Source organism: Sipha flava, unplaced genomic scaffold (assembly GCF_003268045.1).
Source record: "Sipha flava isolate LNK unplaced genomic scaffold, YSA_version1 562_pilon_pilon, whole genome shotgun sequence".
Classification (NCBI taxonomy): domain Eukaryota; kingdom Metazoa; phylum Arthropoda; class Insecta; order Hemiptera; family Aphididae; genus Sipha; species Sipha flava.
This window is the reverse complement of record NW_020273543.1, coordinates 1-21,315: the sequence shown is the minus strand read 5'-3', so window position 1 is coordinate 21,315 and position 21,315 is coordinate 1. Positions and strand designations below refer to the sequence as shown.

At 28.8% G+C, this 21,315-nt stretch overlaps 2 protein-coding genes across 6 annotated transcripts; one reads left to right on the top strand and one right to left on the bottom strand.

Moving 5' to 3' along the window:
* Positions 1–7,868: 7,868 nt before the first annotated feature.
* LOC112691112 (chromobox protein homolog 5-like) lies at positions 7,869–17,548 on the top strand. Of its 4 annotated transcripts, none has more exons than XM_025565266.1 (3): positions 7,869–7,984; positions 12,964–13,115; positions 17,287–17,548. In XM_025565266.1, the coding sequence occupies exons 2-3, from the start codon at positions 13,099–13,101 to the stop codon at positions 17,528–17,530; spliced, it is 261 nt and encodes an 86-aa protein (XP_025421051.1). In that variant the 5' UTR covers positions 7,869–7,984; positions 12,964–13,098; the 3' UTR covers positions 17,531–17,548. The 4 variants fall into 4 exon arrangements, with proteins under 4 accessions (XP_025421051.1, XP_025421052.1, XP_025421049.1 ...); XM_025565267.1 differs by lacking the exon at positions 7,869–7,984 and adding an exon at positions 12,803–12,892; XM_025565264.1 differs by lacking the exon at positions 7,869–7,984 and having other exon boundaries at positions 12,901–13,115.
* Positions 9,441–12,715, bottom strand: LOC112691113. 2 transcript variants are annotated; one of them, XR_003149281.1, is made up of 2 exons: positions 11,380–12,212; positions 9,441–9,863 (listed from the first exon to the last, which is right to left on the bottom strand). XR_003149281.1 is itself a non-coding variant. In XM_025565268.1 (2 exons), exons 1-2 carry the CDS (start codon positions 12,452–12,454, stop codon positions 9,570–9,572), a joined length of 324 nt encoding a protein of 107 aa, XP_025421053.1. In that variant the 5' UTR covers positions 12,455–12,715; the 3' UTR covers positions 9,441–9,569. The 2 variants fall into 2 exon arrangements, 1 of the variants encoding a protein (XP_025421053.1); XM_025565268.1 differs by lacking the exon at positions 11,380–12,212 and adding an exon at positions 12,425–12,715.
* Positions 17,549–21,315: the final 3,767 nt, after the last annotated feature.

The window sequence follows — 21,315 nt, the reverse complement described above, 5'->3', positions numbered from 1 at the left end:
GATTAGTCAATAATAATTAGCAACTTTAAAATTCATGGTATTTTCATAATTAGTTATAACATTATAACATAACAGCATTATGACATAAAAAAAACTTCTGGGGTAGGGGCAAATGCCCCTGTTGCCCCTACAACAGAAATTCCACTGATAATAATAACTATCTCTCTAGTCTAAATCTTGTTTGTTTTTTCTTAATCAAAAATACCCAACACAATTAAAGTACTTAATGTTTTGTTTTCAGCTTCACCAAAGTTGAATCCGTTATGTTTCTTTATATAAGTGTACTATACAATAAAATTTACACATTCATGCTGTTTACAACTAAAGAAATTAAATAATTACATTTGTTTTTGGAATGGAACAAGTTTCCAATGATTTTAAAATAGTTCCAATAGTATTTTTTCTTTTATTATTGTATATTACAATTTAAAATAATTATGTCCAATTAAACTTAAAAACCAAGCCACTTACACTCTATTCACTTTTTATTAGTTTCTGTTACCATTATGTATAAAGTTATTTTTCATATGATTATCTTAAAGTTCTGTAATAAATTACTAAAAAAGACCTTTTCTAAGTAATTTAACTTTTTAATTTTTTTTTCTCTTGTATTATCCAATTAATCAAAAATTTTTAATTTAATTCATAACTGACTATGATATACTATAAAATTATATTTGTTTAAGAAATATAATAGTTAAACACCAGTTGTAATAAAAAACACTTAATAATAATAATAATAATAAGATAAGATTCAATATTATTTTTCATGGTTATTTATTGTTATTTTATTGTTTGCTATGAATTCAATAAAAATATTGGTGGTTAAATACAACAATTTAACAGGTATTATAACACATATATTTATTTCGTATTTCACAAATAATGAAAATATATTTGTAATATAACTATAACTATTTTTTCAATAAAATTTCAAATTCCAACCCGTTTCGTGTTATATTTTAGGTTTTAATAATACAATTTTTTTTTAATAAAGGTTTTTAAAATTTACTAATTAACTTTTAAAAAATAAATAAATTTTTATTTGCATATTTCAAATTTTTTTCATGCATATTTTGTCTTTTTTGGCTCCTATCATTTCCAAACAATACTCATAAGCAATAAGTAGAGGCTAGAATAATATTATTTTAAAATAGCCAAAATAAGATGCTAATATTCTCTTATAAAGTGGAAAATATTCTTCCAATATTCATTAAAAATTATAATAAAATTTGCAAAAAAATATGTTTTTATATATTCTACTAATCAAAACTATGCTTTTGTATGCAAAAAAAATAATGAACATGCACACAAAAATTGATAAATAGGTATAAAATAATTTTACTAATACTTAGATAACATTTTATTTATTTCATTAATGATGTATTTTTAATTAAGAATATTTTTGAAAACATTTGACAACCATATTTTGTTTCATGTGCTCTGGTGTGAAATTTGTCTGTTGAAAATGTACTGATATTCATATGTAATGAAAGAACGTGTGAGGTAAATTGAAGTTACAGGCGCATAATGCATATTAGTTATCATAGCCATTTGAAGAAATATCTATAATTTTTACATCATTATTTTCATTCAAAATTTTTTGCTACGTTTTCAAAATTCAATCACACTAATATCATACCTACATATAATTTATAATATTTACGCCACTGCAACAATAAACATCAAAAATCTGTAAAATTAATATATATGTTCTGTTATATTCTTTAGAATACAAAATGTTCTCAAACATTAAAAAAAAAAACTATTGCTATTAATGTACCCGTTTCTTCATGATTTGTAAAAATTTCAAACCCCTGTTTTACTGCAAGAGATCAAAAAATATATGCAAGAGAATATAATTCCGGCTTTTAGTCATAAGTTAGGTTATGTTATACGGTACCTCACGAGGTACTACACATTACTAAATGTTTTTTTATAATATGAGTGGTTAACATTAATGCTGAGTTATTCAATGCATTAAAAAAAATATAAACGTAATACAACAATTAAGTTTCTTTCGAAGGTACACGTGGGATAATCAATCAACGAAAATCGTGTTGGAAAATCCGTATGGACCATAATAAAACAAAAAAGTAGCAACGGGCAGTATAAAAAAAAAAAAAAATTAAAAACAATAAAAATAAAATAAAAAAAATAAAGTTACCAACAGACATTTTTCGCGTCGACGATGGCGCGTGATCCGCGTGAACGCTTTCGTGTTTTTTCTAGTAAAATAGTCACGAGCGCACATATAGCGAATACACAGACACGCGGAGAATCGGGTTTTTTTTTTATTTCGTGATGAATAACGTAAATATAGTACTTACCGGGAATTGGAAGCCATTGATAATGAATTCGTATCGAATATTAAGCCGCGAAGTCGGTCCACTGGACAACCAGGCGAGTGAGTTGCTCAGAACAAAATGGCCAACTTTGGAATAGAAAATACAACGATGGTGTTCGATGATCATCTATAGACCTGCAAACAATTAACGTCATCTGATCTAGGTTAGATTTAGTGCGTCGGGCACGTGGAATAAAAAAATCATACACCACGTTTTAACCACGGCCAGTGATGCCAAGAGCCAAAAATCCTCCGTCCGCATATATTTTATCAAATTACCGTATAGGACCGTACGTACACATTTTATCAAATTACGGTACAAAATCGTAAGTTAATAAATTTCATCGTGATAAATTCGTAGTTAAGTGATAACATTCACGTAATATTTATTATCAGTTCGAGTTTAACATCAAAATCAAAATATTATGTCAGTACGTAATACATGTTATATTCTAATACTTTATATCACGGCCGCGATTCAAGATATATTACATTTTGTATTTTCAATATATATTTTTTATTATTTAGTGAAAAGTGCACTTTTGAATTTATTTAGTTTTTTTAGTTTTTATACAATACCACAGCCGTTGACACCATATACATTCATCATTAAAATATTTTCTTAAAATTAAAATGTTTCTTTTCAATTATTACAATTTGTTGTAAATATATAATATCGTTTTACCTTTCATTAGTACTATTGTTGAGTATAATTGTACAGTTACGATGTCGCCATTGGTTAAATGATTCAACAAACTGAGTTCCTAATTTTGAATTAATTTCAGCATACTTTTTAATTAATACTGACACATTGCAAATTCTTAATTTGTCAAATAACATTAAAATTTTTTTTAAATATTTAACATTTTCAGGTTTGAAATTAGATAATAAACCTATCTGTTCAATGTTTATTAACTTACCATGCACATGTATGATTAAACTACAATCTATTAATAATATTTTTAACTATCAATATTTAATTAATTAATCTATATCAATAAAAACATACCTTCAGTTAATATAATTTGTTTTTTAACAACTCTTGAAAAATCATCTCTACAGACACCCAACTAGTGAAATCCTACAAATGATTTTTTTAGATCCTTAAGTTCAAGATCAATATCCATAAACCATTTTGATGGCAAACTAATCATGTTTATTGATCTTATTAAGTATTCAAATACATTTGTAGGTTCACTATAAATAGATGAGTTACTATTATTAGAGTAACTGGGATTGCTTTGGGTGTATTCAAGAGTCTTTTTAAAACGCAGAAACAAAATGAGAATAATTATTAATAGTTTTGGTTGTAATATGTTTAATAATAATATGTTAAATATACCTTTATTTTTCTTGGAATGGTACAACTATTAGACATCAATTAGATTGAGTTACTACAATTAGAATTGACAAAAATTGATTGATCACTGCTTTCTGTATAATCGATTGATTCACCTTCATTACCACCTAGCTATTTAATTAACAAGTTTAATTTATATTTACATATCATATGTTTCTTAGTAAATAACACTTAATACAGTACCATTTTTGAAGTTGATAAGTCAGTCAATACATTTTGCTCTGTTGTAACACTAATCGTAGGAATAGGTCCTAACCGAAGTTTTGGTCTTTTATAATATATCTTAAAACAATTAAAATTATAGCTATACATGGCTTAGTTAACATTTGAAAAACAATGATATTTGAAAATACTTAAGTATCTATTGAAGTAATATAGTAATAATAATAAAATGTACATACTGTATACTGGTTCTCTTGTTTGCTACCTGAAACCCATGTCTTTATAACATCTTTTTTTAAAATGTTTCTCACAAATTCTTGAATTTGATTTCAATTTTATGTTTAGGGAATTTTACCATACATCAAATGAATTTTTAGGTACTTTAAAAGTACTAGAATTTAATTCATTGCAAAATGGAATACAACATTTCATTTTCATATATAATATTTAAAATTTATTATATTTGTAAATATATAAATGGATAAAAGCAATTGTAAAAATCGTGTTATATGTATGACTAGATGTATCAATACAAACGATTCATGCTTTATAATATCATGGTTTAAGAAACCTATTTATATCATGATTTAAGATATATATATATATATATATATATATATATATATATATATATATAATCTTAATTTTTAAATCATGCTTTAAATGGGTATAAGCCATCCCGATTTAAATCTTATTTTAATAGCCTGGGAAAAATGATAATATCTAGTTCACAAAAAAAACACTGGGAGCGACATGCATTAGTTCTATAGCAGCTACTGATATGGCGATTTAGTTTACCAGTCACAAAAAAATCAATTATCTCCACTCGTCGTCTAACCAGTATTATCTTAAATCATGGTACAGCGTAAAGCGTATTGTAATATTGCTATTTTCTTATCGATAATTATTTCTATATTTTATTATTTATAAACCATCTACCGCGCAGCTGCAATAATAACCAGTTTAGACCTATGTTGCGTTATCTTTGGTTCTAATATTCTTGTAAATGCTCTTTCTGCGTTCTTATACTCAGGCTCGTTGCTAAAGGAGGGCCAGGGTGTGCCTGGCCCACCTAAAGTATTGAGATGGGCTCATTATTACATGATTGCTTTTAATTTTTACCAAATTTTTAATATTGCCTATATATGACGCAAATTAAACCAAATACATCGGGTTTTAATTATAATCTAAGTAATGTAACTTGTAACTAAATTTAAACGATCAATTAGGAAATAATTGCTATTTATAGCTAAATACCGGTACTATACTACAATGTCAAGTTGTTCTTATTATATATAGACAGTGACTATTGTATACTTGTATGCAGAGATGGAACTAGGAATTTTTACGCCCGGGTAAAATGTTAAAATTACGCCCTATCCATAGACTAATAAACAAATACTCAAATAAATTGTATTCTTATAATCAATATACAATCGTACTTATTGAGTTTTAACCTAATATCAGTATTTAACGAAGTTAAAAATATCAAATTAGATGTTAATAATTACGAAAATTACACCCTCTAAAATGTTACGCCCGGGGATGAATCCCCGTCTTCCACCCCGTAGTTCCGGCCCTGCTTGTATGTATATTTTTAAAATACTTTGAGCGAGGGTATTGTCATTGTATTGATTCATATAGAAATATAGAATTATATTATGATCTCCGATTGGGCACTTACATTCACATTCAGCGTACGCCGCACTTATGCTAACGTCACCTGCGTTAATATTTGTACAATTTATAGTATTTATACATTTTATCTTATATATTTAATATTTAAATTAATTTTAAAATGGCACCTTTCAGTGGATGTGCCAAAAGAAAACTAAAATTACAAAGAGAAGAGCAAAATGATAAAATATGATATTATTAGGTTATATACATGTATATTTGTAGTAATGATACGCTGATGACTACCTTTTTATAATATAAAAAAGTCCTGGGAGGAGGGGGCCCACCAAGTAAATATTTTCTGACTACGTGCCTGCTTATACTACAGAACAATAGTAATACGGGCATTAGACTTCCTCATATGGGCCATACTATGAAATTATAAATAATTCTCACCTCCTATGCATATTATGTAGGTAATATATATATATCTATATACATAATAAATTGTTATTGTTCGTAAATAATAATAAATGCTATGTAAAACTATTTTAGAACCAATTCTTGCAAGTAAATATACAAGTGAAATTTCTTATTAAGTTATTTATTTTATATTGAATGATAAAATTGTAGATAAGTTATTACTAATGATTAGCTACAGATTTTGTGAATTATCTAGATAAATTTATCTAGATGGAAATTAGATATCAATTTTAATTTTTATCTAAATAAGATAACGATATGAAGTTTTTATCTAGATAAATTTATCTAAAGCACAACACTGATTATATGTCATTTCTAATTGTTTCTCCCATGAAGAATATTCGGATGATTCAGAATAAACATTTTTATTTTTGTGTTATGTATTATTTATAAATTACAGTGAATTATATCTTATTTCCAATTTCAATATTTCAATATTATAAATAAATATTTATGAAGTAGTAAACAAATATATATTTAAATATTTTTAATTTTTACTAAATTTTAATCCATTCCCTCAATTATAATCTATTAACCTTGCCTTCATTGTAGAACAAGCACATAATATGTAGTAAAGATACATTTATATGCTATGTAACCACACGATAAACGTTATTATCATGGTTGTCTAATGGTTGTCCGTTAACTGTTATACATCAACTAAATCATTATTTTAAAATGTGATTTTTTTTTCAGTAACATTAGGAGTTGCTATTATTATAATCGTAGGCGTGCGTGGACTTTGTTCGCATGGTATATGGCAAATAAAATGTGCTCCTACCCCGCAGATATAAATTCCCCTCAAATTAATGTACAAGACATTGAATTATAAACTTACGGTTATTACTCCTTATTAGAAAATTAATAGGTTTTTCATATTTTTTTTCATTATAAAATAAAAGCATTTTTTTCATAGATATGTTTATTGAAATGAAAACGTAACAATATATAACAATAATCATTATTATTTAACCCTTCTCTTTCTTGGTATAAGGATTTTAAATTCCTAGATTTTTTAGTACTTAGACTTCTTCAAGTTAAAGACGTAACCATCGTTATTTCTACATGAAATTATAAACAATAAATATCTACACTAAAATTAAAACCCATATTTCCTTAATTTATCGAGAACCGCTCACGGTGAATTTATAAACAAGTCCGTATCGACATTGCGCTATCATTAATAACCAGTCGAAATTATGAACCGATTCTTTTTGTTCATGTGTCCCCTAAAACAATCGTCTGCTTTATTAACGTTGTAACTGAAAAATTAGCAATCGATTGCTACTTACAGTAGCGCAATCAGGAATTTTTCATGGGGGGGGTCTGACAAAATAAACTAATATACAAATAATAAAAAATTATAATATATATATCTAGAATATGATATTAATATATTATTATACGTACCAAGGGGGGGGGTCCAGACCCGGAGTTCACCCCCCTGGTTGCACACTGGCTACTTATATATATATATTATAATGTATTATGCCGATATCGTAATATGATGATAATAATTATTTAACAACAAACCAGCATTGTAGCAGTGACTACTTATATTATATTCACTATCAGCCCCATGCATGATAAACAAAAATTAGCAATTAATGGGTTATCTGAGTAGTGGTTTGTGACTGGTACTTCGGAATCGCTATGAAAAGTCACGGCTTCTACTATTTCGTGCCATCACCGGCCGTTTTAATTACCTGAAACATTTTTACATTCCATCAAAATCTGTACGATGAGTTTTTCCGTTTTACTAATTTTTACTGTTGGTAAACACTATATTATAGGTAGCTGTTGATAGTTGGTAGTGTTGTGGTTGATTATACACACCAGTATGTATAATCAATGTTATTACTCAATGGTTAATGTGATTTTGAAGTTCTTCAGGTTCGTTCTACAGACTACAATAGTTTTAATAGTTTTTACGTTTATATTGTAATATTGCGTGTTTGAAATCAGTGAACATAATATCTACGTATAATCGATTATAATACTGTCTACTGTGGATGGTATGTGTTTTAAATATGTACTTATAAGTTGTGAATATATTTTTAATTAGCTTAATCTATCGCCCACGTATATATCGATCAAACAGTTTATGTAAATCTACTAAATCTAAACATAAAAGAATAAGAGGTGAACTTAACTGTTTACAACATTTGTTAGCATGGTTCGTTTTGAAGTTGTACCTAATCCATTTTCGTAGCGTACATGTAGTGTGCTCTAGAGTTATACATGAGTCAAATAATGTAGATTACAACATTGTTAATAATATTTCGAATAATAATAGTAGAATTATGAATAAGATTTAATTATTTTATCAATACATTTATTCATTAAATTCATAATTTAATTATTACTAATACCTATCTGGTTTACTTCTACATATGCAAAAATAGAAAATACTAATTGATCATTCTGCCTAATAGATCTTAATGTTGGTCAAAAAGTATCACTAGAATTTTTGGATAATCAAAAGTAATTTACTCCAACATTTAGGTATTCTAATTTTTTTTTTTAACAATATTTTTATTTTAATACTTTTTGTATTATTTATAACATTGAAATTAAAGTATATATCAGGTATTATTTTAATCAAATACATATATCATATGAAACATCAAAATTTTTTTATGCATAATTCTAAAACTAACAGGAAGTGTATTAAAACCTTTATGACTTTAAAATTTCCATTCATAAGTCCAAATAATTATTAATTTTTTTGGCTAATGTTATGCTAACTATTTATCTTATGCAATGGAAAGTAGTTAATTTATTTAATGATAATTTTGTGTAATCTGTTCCTTCATGTATGGTAAAAAAAGAAAGAACGTCTCAGGTTTAGCTAATTAATAGCAGTAATACAAATAAGCTGTGATTAAATTAAGCAAAACTAAGTGTATTTGACTTAACAACTTTATGACTGTAGAATACTTTAAAAAATATTAGTAAATAATTATTTTAAGAATAAATTCTGATAAATTTTTAATGAAGAATGTTTAATTATAATTTTATATTTAAAATTAATATTTATGAAATAATTGTTTTTGTTTAACAATTCTTATTTAAGCTCAAGAAATAGTTAAACAGTTGTTTAGCATAATTGTTATACATCTGTTGTTTCTGATATGGACAGTGTTTATTGTAAAATATTAATTATTTAATGCAGTGGTTCTCAATCTTTTTAGGACCGCGACCCACATTTTCTTCCAAAAATCTATCATGACCATAGTTTTACATTTACAGAATCAATAAAAATAATTTAAAAAAACAAATTTTTTCTATTTTATTACTTATTTACTACTTTATAATAATAATAATAATAATAATATATTTATAATAATAATAATAATATAATATAATATAATATAATATAATACTTAATTAATAATTAGGCGTATGTGATGAATATGCTTGTTTCTTACAATCTGTATAGTTAAAAAAACTTCTAGCGACCCCCAAAAATTGACTCGCGACCCACAGTTTGAGAAATGCTGATTTAATGAAATACTAAAAGTAATATTTTTAATGATGAGAAATTAGCTAACCAAAAAAGTACATGACGGATTTATTTTAACATTTGATTATTATTTTCTATAATACACCAATACTACCTTTCACATATTCGTTCCTTATACTATCTTCTCTTGCCACTCCACTCATTCTAAGCATTCTCATTTCCGCCACACTCATACTTTGTTCTATTCTTCTGTTAACCACCCAACTCTCTGAACCATAGTGATGCATAGTTAGTTTCAATACACTCCTGTAAAATTTCAATTTACCTTTTAGCCTCATTGAAATTTTCTCATATAACACCTGATGTTTCTTCAATTTCATCCAACTGCATATAGTCCTATGTTTTACATCCATGCCAAAAGCGTCGTCCTAAAAAAATAGAATTAATTAATTTAATAATAATGTAAGTAATTATAAAATAAAATATCAACAGATTTGAATATCAGATTTCTTTAAGTACTCTAAATTTGTTTTTAAAGAATGCTATGGAATACTAATAAGAAAGTAAAAATAGAGTAATTTTAAATTTAACATTGTCTTATGTTAACATTAATTTAGATTAGGAAGTATGTAATAATTTATTCAATTATTTTTTAGATAGAAGAATAAAAAACAATAAAGTTATATAGTATAACTAATTTATTAAATTTAAAATCGTTATTTATATTTTACACATTATATATACATTTTCCTACTAGCTTTTTTTCTAAAATAAAATAACTGACTGGTTAGTAGTTAGCTTTTCTAGCTAGCTAATATCTAGCTTTTTGAAATCATTTTATTAATCATTCTTCTACAATAATATGTTATCCATTATTTTTCCGTTTTTAGCAAAGATGCAAATTTTGTTCACTGAGTTCAACAATTTGCTTACAATTTTTTAAAATTTAGCAAAATGAAGATTTCAAAATTTTTCAAGATTTATGCTTTTTTTCTTTGAGAATATTTTCCTAAATAAATTATTTATTTATTTCTTTTATGTTATCTTTCTGTTTGCTCGATATCTTAAGTACCTTTTTTAAAACTAGGAACAACAACAAAACATTTAATATGATGTACAACAATAATTTAAGTTATATAACTAACATAATATTTTATATTATTTAACTTTAATTATTAACTATAATAATTGTAATTATTTATTAGTTATATTATAAAAATATAATTATAAGTTCTTGAATGTAATTGGTTTTATAACTTTATCAGTTATCAAATCATAAGATTGATATAAATGTTTATAAAAGTGATTCAATTATTCAGTACATAATGATAAGAATAAAAGGCAAATATAACATCAGTAATGAGTTGATAACATAAGATTTGGTTCAAGTTTTTTTATTTCCAAAAAACAATTGATTCTATAAATCAGTGATCACTTTAAGCTTTATTCATTTTAATAAAATGTGAATAATTGTCACTGTCTCAGTTCTTCCAATTAGTGAAATTACACTTTTTTTGGTTGATTCATTTATTTGTATTGATTTTGTTTAGTAAGTAGGTATCCAAAAAACAGATTTAAATTATTTGGTTTCTAATTATATATTTTAAAAATTAACATAAATTCATTAATTTTACCCTCTATCTTGAAAATTAAAATATCAAATATATAGTTATTAACCTAGGCCTGGCATGTCAAACTCAAAATATCCAGTTGACCAAATATATCGAATTGTTTACTCTACACATAAAAATGTAAAAAAGAATAAAAATAATTGTATTATATATGTACACATATATAAACATCAATAAAACTTACCTGATTACAGTTTATCAGAATATAACACATATTAACGTATTTTATAATTTTTTTACTATTCATTTTTTATTTTGTTGATTGATATTGGTAGCCGTAGGCCACTAAAAAAATTGGCTGTGAGCCACATACCTGATTTAGACTATAAATTAAATTTGGCCAGCCACATTTGCGCTGTTAGTCACTTCGTGTTTTATTAGTCTCCATCTACTGTTTATATCGTCATTAGCGTTATCTGCGATTTCTAAGATAATTCTTTCAAGATTTTGTCGAATGTTTTCCGCATACTTTCTGTTTATTTCGCTGTTTTCTAAAGTTTGTACTTTGTATCATTCTCTGGTTTTCTTTATAATTTTTTATTATTATAGATATATTATTCAATATATCTATAAAATAATTATTAGTGGTAGATGTAGCGGGAGACAGTAGTGGTTGTTTGGGCGGCGGTGTGTTGAGCAGCGTGATGCGAGAATTGTTGTGGTAGTGGTGTCGGCGGTTGTCTTGCGCGAAGCGACATTGATGTGGTAGGAGGGGATGGTGGCGTTAATGGAGAAATTCGGAAATAATTTCGAAAGCTGTACGTACAATTTAAAGTCATCGGAAATGACGAAAAGGTTAGGGGTGCGCACTTACACATGCATGGGGTATTTCGGACAGCAATGGAATTCGAACGGGCGTTATAATCCATACCCACCCACGCGCGCGCGCACGCACGCACGCGCACACACACCTACGTTGCTGCCGTAATGTGTAATAAATGTCCGTTATACGTTTATTTGACTTTTGCACTGTGGTCAGTGTTGCCAGCCGTACAGTCTCGGTTGGGGCGGTACAGTAATTTTGCCGTCCGTACGGTCCACGGACGGACCTGTCAAAAACACGGATAAATACGGTAATTCTATTTACCGACATGAAAACATTATTCTGAATTCTTGAATTATTTTTAGGTATTACACCATATAGTTTTAGGTTTACACCATATCAATTATTGGTAAATAATAATACTTTACCCTAAATATACTAAATATAATTAACAGTATTAGAATTTGGAAATTATACATCTTAATATTTTATTGTTTTATTCTTTATTCTTTGTTGACTATAATATATTACTTTATACTTATTTTTGTATGTTACTTATTGTTGTAATTACACTAATTTTTGATATTTGATTTACCTTTTGATCTATTCTAAACACACATGTCATCCCATTCACTTGCAATATTTCCTATCACATCGAGCAATAGAGTGTTAGGAGCACAGCTATAGGTACTAGTATCAATAGACTGAATGGACTAATAGTGTATCTGAATAGTGAGTATAAACTATTATAGCCATGATCACAAATAAAGATATACCTTAGATACATCTTGAATCGCGGCCGTGATATAAAGTATTAGAATATAACATGTATTACGTACTGACATAATATTTTGATTTTGATGTTAAACTCGAACTGATAATAAATATTACGTGAATGTTATCACTTAACTACGAATTTATCACGATGAAATTTATTAACTTACGATTTTGTACCGTAATTTGATAAAATGTGTACGTACGGTCCTATACGGTAATTTGATAAAATATATGCGGACGGAGGATTTTTGGCTCTTGGCATCACTGGCCGTGGTTAAAACGTGGTGTATGATTTTTTATTCCACGTGCCCGACGCACTAAATCTAACCTAGATCAGATGACGTTAATTGTTTGCAGGTCTATAGATGATCATCGAACACCATCGTTGTATTTTCTATTCCAAAGTTGGCCATTTTGTTCTGAGCAACTCACTCGCCTGGTTGTCCAGTGGACCGACTTCGCGGCTTAATATTCGATACGAATTCATTATCAATGGCTTCCAATTCCCGGTAAGTACTATATTTACGTTATTCATCACGAAATAAAAAAAAACCCGATTCTCCGCGTGTCTGTGTATTCGCTATATGTGCGCTCGTGACTATTTTACTAGAAAAACACGAAAGCGTTCACGCGGATCACGCGCCATCGTCGACGCGAAAAATGTCTGTTGGTAACTTTATTTTTTTTATTTTATTTTTATTGTTTTTAATTTTTTTTTTTTTTATACTGCCCGTTGCTACTTTTTTGTTTTATTATGGTCCATACGGATTTTCCAACACGATTTTCGTTGATTGATTATCCCACGTGTACCTTCGAAAGAAACTTAATTGTTGTATTACGTTTATATTTTTTTAATGCATTGAATAACTCAGCATTAATGTTAACCACTCATATTATAAAAAACATTTAGTAATGTGTAGTACCTCGTGAGGTACCGTATAACATAACCTAACTTATGACTAAAAGCCGGAATTATATTCTCTTGCATATATTTTTTGATCTCTTGCAGTAAAACAGGGGTTTGAAATTTTTACAAATCATGAAGAAACGGGTACATTAATAGCAATAGTTTTTTTTTTAATGTTTGAGAACATTTTGTATTCTAAAGAATATAACAGAACATATATATTAATTTTACAGATTTTTGATGTTTATTGTTGCAGTGGCGTAAATATTATAAATTATATGTAGGTATGATATTAGTGTGATTGAATTTTGAAAACGTAGCAAAAATTTTGAATGAAAATAATGATGTAAAAATTATAGATATTTCTTCAAATGGCTATGATAACTAATATGCATTATGCGCCTGTAACTTCAATTTACCTCACACGTTCTTTCATTACATATGAATATCAGTACATTTTCAACAGACAAATTTCACACCAGAGCACATGAAACAAAATATGGTTGTCAAATGTTTTCAAAAATATTCTTAATTAAAAATACATCATTAATGAAATAAATAAAATGTTATCTAAGTATTAGTAAAATTATTTTATACCTATTTATCAATTTTTGTGTGCATGTTCATTATTTTTTTGCATACAAAAGCATAGTTTTGATTAGTAGAATATATAAAAACATATTTTTTTGCAAATTTTATTATAATTTTTAATGAATATTGGAAGAATATTTTCCACTTTATAAGAGAATATTAGCATCTTATTTTGGCTATTTTAAAATAATATTATTCTAGCCTCTACTTATTGCTTATGAGTATTGTTTGGAAATGATAGGAGCCAAAAAAGACAAAATATGCATGAAAAAATTTGAAATATGCAAATAAAAATTTATTTATTTTTTAAAAGTTAATTAGTAAATTTTAAAAACCTTTATTTAAAAAAAATTGTATTATTAAAACCTAAAATATAACACGAAACGGGTTGGAATTTGAAATTTTATTGAAAAAATAGTTATAGTTATATTACAAATATATTTTCATTATTTGTGAAATACGAAATAAATATATGTGTTATAATACCTGTTAAATTGTTGTATTTAACCACCAATATTTTTATTGAATTCATAGCAAACAATAAAATAACAATAAATAACCATGAAAAATAATATTGAATCTTATCTTATTATTATTATTATTATTAAGTGTTTTTTATTACAACTGGTGTTTAACTATTATATTTCTTAAACAAATATAATTTTATAGTATATCATAGTCAGTTATGAATTAAATTAAAAATTTTTGATTAATTGGATAATACAAGAGAAAAAAAATTAAAAAGTTAAATTACTTAGAAAAGGTCTTTTTTAGTAATTTATTACAGAACTTTAAGATAATCATATGAAAAATAACTTTATACATAATGGTAACAGAAACTAATAAAAAGTGAATAGAGTGTAAGTGGCTTGGTTTTTAAGTTTAATTGGACATAATTATTTTAAATTGTAATATACAATAATAAAAGAAAAAATACTATTGGAACTATTTTAAAATCATTGGAAACTTGTTCCATTCCAAAAACAAATGTAATTATTTAATTTCTTTAGTTGTAAACAGCATGAATGTGTAAATTTTATTGTATAGTACACTTATATAAAGAAACATAACGGATTCAACTTTGGTGAAGCTGAAAACAAAACATTAAGTACTTTAATTGTGTTGGGTATTTTTGATTAAGAAAAAACAAACAAGATTTAGACTAGAGAGATAGTTATTATTATCAGTGGAATTTCTGTTGTAGGGGCAACAGGGGCATTTGCCCCTACCCCAGAAGTTTTTTTATGTCATAATGCTGTTATGTTATAATGTTATAACTAATTATGAAAATACCATGAATTTTAAAGTTGCTAATTATTATTGACTAATCACCAGGTTTAATTCTGTGGCATGAAGTTTAACATTATTAGAAAGCTTTGTAGACGTTGTATTCTTAATTGATATAGAAAATATATATAGCCATATATTTCACCATTCAAGTCTTAAAAATCAAATATTTACAATTATTTTTATCTATATTATATTTTTTCAAATCAAAATATGAATTGTAATATGTGTGATGAGAGTTATATGTATTCTCATTAATAATAGAATAATAATATCAGTGTAAAATAAAATATCAATATTCGACCAAATTGGGATTAGGAGTGATGGTCACTTATAGTCACTGTTTTATAATGTGGTTATATGCTTTAGCATCATGCATTGCTATATTTTATTTTAATTTGTATTGTTTTGTACTTTTAAACTTATCATAGATTAAAAACTTGGTTAAGGTCAAACATGGGCGAAGAGCGCTTGGTTGGGTTAGCTTTGCTTAACATAGACACAAAACATTTGAAGTTGATGAAGTTATTGATTTATTTACTGGCAGTAAAAAAAGAAATTTAGATTTTGTTATATGATTCATTTTTTAAGTATTTAGTAATAATTTATAATAAAGTTTCAGATTATATTATAACCATAAAAAATTGTGCAATTAATTTATGCATCCCCCCCCAAAAAAAAAAAAAATGTTACACAGGTATGCCACTAATTATCATATAATGTTGGATGGAGAATCAAGTAAATATTGCAGATTAATCATACCATTTAGAAATTTTAGATTTCTGAGATTGGCATTTGGTTTAAATTTTGTATTAAAATTGTTTATGAAATAAAATTAAAAATATTTTGGTGATATTGAATGTGTAATTATTTATTTTGTTGATAATACTTACAGCAAAGCTTATAATAACATTGATTAAGTATGAATTATTATTAAAAGATTTAATGATCATTATATAAACATTAATGTAACAAAATTATGATATTGAAAAAGAATAGGATAATTTATTAGATTAATTTTTAATGATAAAAGAATTATTGAAAGATTCTTGGTATATAGAAAATAAAAGTTCAAATAATTTAATAGTTATTGTTTAGCGTTGTAAACATTTTTTAAATCTTTTAATACCTAAATATTATATATAATATTCCAGATATAATAAGAATGATGTAGTATGTAATTGAACAAAGGAATGCTAGAAAAATATTGGAGAGAGTAAAAAATGTTATTAGTGAGGAAATCTTTTTTTTGCTAACAAGCAGTTCAATTACGGTGTAACATTTGCTAATGTAAGAAATCCAATATTCAAGTATTTACTAATTAATGGGGAGTTGGTAAACTAATATTTAAACTCTCTTATATGTTTACATTTTATAATTTTTTATTTATGTATAAATACAATTTATTTTAGTTATGTGTTTTGCTGAATTGGAATATTGGTAGAATGTTTATATTTAAAAAAAATTTACAATTTATTCCTTATAGTTGTATTAAATGTATTCTCTAAATTAAAAGTCTTCTAAAGAAGATCTTAAAGTGGTCGTTTGAAACCACTTTTATAACTAACCATGAAAATACCATGAATTTTAAAGTTGCTAATTATTATTGACTAATCACCAGGTTTAATTCTGTGGCATGAAGTTTAACATTATTAGAAAGCTTTGTAGACGTTGTATTCTTAATTGATATAGAAAATATATATAGCCATATATTTCACCATTCAAGTCTTAGAAATCAAATATTTACAATTATTTTTATCTATATTATATTTTTTCAAATCAAAATATGAATTGTAATATGTGTTATGAGAGTAATATGTATTCTCATTAATAATAGAATAATAAAATTATTACTAGTGTTTGTTTTTAAACCAAATTATCTATATTCGTTTCAGGATGAATATACCCGCTGTCCTTGAAAGTGATGATGTAGTATCTAGTACTATACCAGATGAAGATATATACCCAGTTGAAAAAATTGTAAATCATCGTCGGATGGATGGCAAACTTGAGTTCTTAATAAAATGGGAAGGTTTCCCTGACGAATACAACACATGGGAACTCGAGAGTAAACTTTTCTGCCATGATTTGATCTCAAAATATAAAAAAAAAAATAAAACCGAAATAGAAAAGGTATAAATAAATTACCTTAATTAACTTATTATTTTTGATCATTATTTTATGTATTATTCTCTAAATAAAATTGTTTGATTTATGTAATTATTTATTCATAATATGTTGAAACGAAACTTTTAAAACTTATTTTGCTTTTAAAATGAAAACATTTTTTATTATACAGATTTACTAACTACTCGATTTGAGTTATATTATCTTTGTATTAAGCTTTTTTCTAGTGGTTTGTTATGAAAATAGTATTTATCAACTACCTACTTATTTTGATTTTTACATAAATACAGGTACTTTTGTGAATATAATGTCAGTTATGTTTTAGAACCATACATTTACCTAGATTCTACTTTATACTCCATCAAATATGAGGTAGTACTTTAATGTAATCTTAAATTATCATTAATTATTAGTCACCATTGGTGATGACTAAGCTTTATTATTTTCACATATTTAAAGCTGCTCAAAACTTGCAATATCATCTCTCATCGAAATGTGGTGCGAAAACTGGTAGGTAAAAACAAATGAGGGAATGTCAACTGAAGTATTTCTTTTCATCGCGATTTATATCTTTACATTTAATAATGTAGCCATTCTTGTTTCCAATGCAAAAAAATAGGTATCTTGGTATTTTATTGAACGGATGCCCTACTTAGGATATCATTTAAAAAAAAAAAAAATTGCCAATTAAATTAATTAAGACTAAATTAGACTTTATATTTTGCAACTGCATCATTAATTTTAAAATACTTCTATTCAAGACCTCTGATTTTTTCTGGTCGTGTGGTATTTAAATCTGAGTCCTAGGGTAATCCCTCGAATATTTGTCCCATTATACATTACAATTTTTTTTGAATAATCGCTAAAGATATAACTACTGTCATTATCGAAAATCAGTCTACCCTAATAATTGAACGCAACGAGAATACAATCGCACTGTGACCAGGCCGTTCTGGTAAAAATGAAAAATATACAACGCTCAAGAGATGGCGTTGTGCGCCGTATCGCCGCCGTCCCGACAGACCGTAACCACGCCCATCGTCTACGCGACAGGATCCGAGCTTTATAATCGCTGGAGCTGTACATTATTATTTCACTGACGGTCGTTCAGAACGTTTCGCATCAATGTAGTTGACCGTTGTCGTCGTTGTATGACTTGCTACTGTCTAGCGCACGGTACGTGACTCCAACTATCGAGTCGCAAGCTATTTATTAATTTAAGCTCCTGTTTGCTTAAAAATATTAACCAATAAGTACTAGTGTTCATAGACAATGATTAACTAATGTTTACTATTATTTAATGTATTAAATGTCACATGTATAATGTTATTATCGATGTAAAAATGTCATAACTATTACGTGTACAGTAATAAAATAAAATATAAAATATAACATTACCTATGTGAATATTTTACGGACTTGCCTTCTAATGCTTTTACGGTGATAAATATCCAATTGTAACAATTTATGGTCACAAATAAAATTTATTTGTATAAAAAATTAAATCAATTAATATTTTAATAAATACATTAGATACAAACATTTTTATTACTTAATTTTTAAATAAAAAATTAAATAATTTTTTTTTTGTTTTCATGGTTTAAAAAATAATTTTATGCGACTAATTTGGATAAATATTGATATTTTCATTCGTTGAGCTCGAATGTAACAACACTAACGACATTAAGAACTGTTACAGTGATCTTCATGTATAATTAAATATTTATTGAAATGATAATTTATAGTATCATATGATTTATAATTCTAATCAATTATCTCATATAATATTTTAATATTACTGAAAATCAATATTTTCTTCACATGGTGGTACTGTGGGAAGAGTCCGTTGACTATGCCCTTTAGCCTTCCGGGGAGTTCGATGCCCGGGATGGGCCTAGGTCTTCGCAGTCTCCTCATAACGATCTTGTATGGTTTGCCCCAAACGTCGCTGTCCACCGTGGCAATCAAGTCGGACCAGCATCTCTCCTTGGCGGACTTGATTGCGGCCGCCAGCGACTGCCGCAGCTCCTTTCACCGTTCGAGGGCTGTGGGGCTGTTATCCTCTCCGAGCCGCTTGCGTTTCCTCTGATAGATTCGCCTCGCTTTGTTGCACTCTCCCCGAAGCTATCCGATTTCGCGACTCCACCAGTGCACCGGTTGCTTTCCCGAGAAAACCCTACTTCTTCACATGCACTTGTCCGCTGCCTGCGTTATCCAGGACACCAGAGTCCCTGCTTCCAGCTCCGCTGTTTGTAGCTGGTGGTGTGACCGGGTGATGGGTGGCGGCCAGCGAAGCCGCCAGTAGCTCCGCGTTAAGTGACCGGGTGGACCAGCCTGTTGGCTTTTGTTCTACTGCCAGCCGTCGGGGGGAGGGTCGATTGGAGCGTGAAGCTGACGGATTTGTGTAAACTGAGTGACTCGCTGTCCAGCACCTTCCAGCCTGCCACTCAGCCCCCGATGGAATTCGAGACAAAAGTGACATCGATGTGCGACTCCGACTGACCACGTACGAACGTGGGGGAGCCCCCCATAAAAGTTTAGAGCGGACATCAGGTCTGCGAGGATAACGCCTCTTTTGTCTTCTTTCGGGCTTTCCCAAAGCTTCGGCTTGGCGTTGAAGTCCCCCGCCACAACGCACGGGAGAGTCGATGCTCTGACGCTCTGCTCCAAGCTGAGTACAAAGTCTTCGAATTCGGCAATGTTGCGATTCGGGGACCAATAACAGCTATACACGCGGAGGTCAGGAACTTCAACCCAGCGGAAGCCACTTTCATAAGGGTCAACCTAGTTTATTGGGATTTGGTCCCTGACCACGACTGCTGATCTGTCCTGACTGTCGGGGAACCAACCATTGGGCTCCGTACCACTCCGGTGTTGCTCGCTCAGAAGCAAGAAGTCGGCGTTCAACTTTGCCGCCGTGGCTAGGGCCAGGTCCTGCGCCGCCCAGCCAACTCCTACGCCTACCTGTAGGAAGCTTATCATTGGGGTGGTGCGTTGCTCGAACTCCCACCGGCGGTTGCTTCCACTACTGCGGCCGGGTTAATCTTGACGGCGCCCAGCATAGTCTCGAACGCCTTTGCCTCCTGACTTGTGGCTTCGCAGCCTGCTGCTCTGTGACCAGAGGAACCGCAGCGTCTACAGCATGCGCTCCTGTCTGGGCCCACACACTCTTTGGACCTGTGCCCGAAAGAGAATCAATGGAAGCACCTAACTTTAGGGTCACACTGCTTAACCCTGCAGTTGACTAGGCCGACCCGTATGCGGCCATGTTCTAGCATCTTCTGGCACGCCGACGTAGGTGCCGTCACCAGAGCCGTCTGGTTACCACCAAACCGCTTCCTGACGCTAACGACCTTCAGCGCGTCGCGGTTGACGCCGGTTTCTGCCGCCACGGCGCATGCTACCTCCTCGCCATCGGACCATTGATCCAGGTCCTTTATTTCGACCATTGTCTTTTGCTGCAGAGATCTCACTTCGATGTCGGCACCGCTAGGACAGCTTCGATCTGCTGCTGGTCGCCCTTCAGCTCGATCAACAGGTTTCCTGCCTTTGTTTGCCAATCCCGAAGGAAACCCTGATATTTGTGCGTGCGTGTTATTTTATTTTATTGTATTAAATTGATTGTTTATTTTTTTTTTAATATTATTATAATCAATGTTGTAAATACACTTTTAGTTATATTATTTAGGTATATTGTGTATAATAATCCATTTAATTTGTACATTTATCCTATTTTTAATTTTTAAACAAGGTGTTTGACTTCGGTGGTTTATTTTGGATAATTTTACCATGGACAT

Bases quoted from the DNA above. Each gene is read 5' to 3' on its own strand.
- LOC112691113 (XM_025565268.1), bottom strand. From the start codon at position 12,454: ATGACATGTGTGTTTAGAATAGATCAAAAG. The intron at 9,864-12,424 runs GTAAATCAAATA...CTATTTTTTTAG, and splicing joins TGTTTAGAATAGATCAAAAG to GACGACGCTTTTGGCATGGA.
- LOC112691112 (XM_025565263.1), top strand. From the start codon at position 13,191: ATGTGCGCTCGTGACTATTTTACTAGAAAAACACGAAAGCGTTCACGC. The intron at 13,277-17,286 runs GTAACTTTATTT...TATTCGTTTCAG, and splicing joins GACGCGAAAAATGTCTGTTG to GATGAATATACCCGCTGTCC.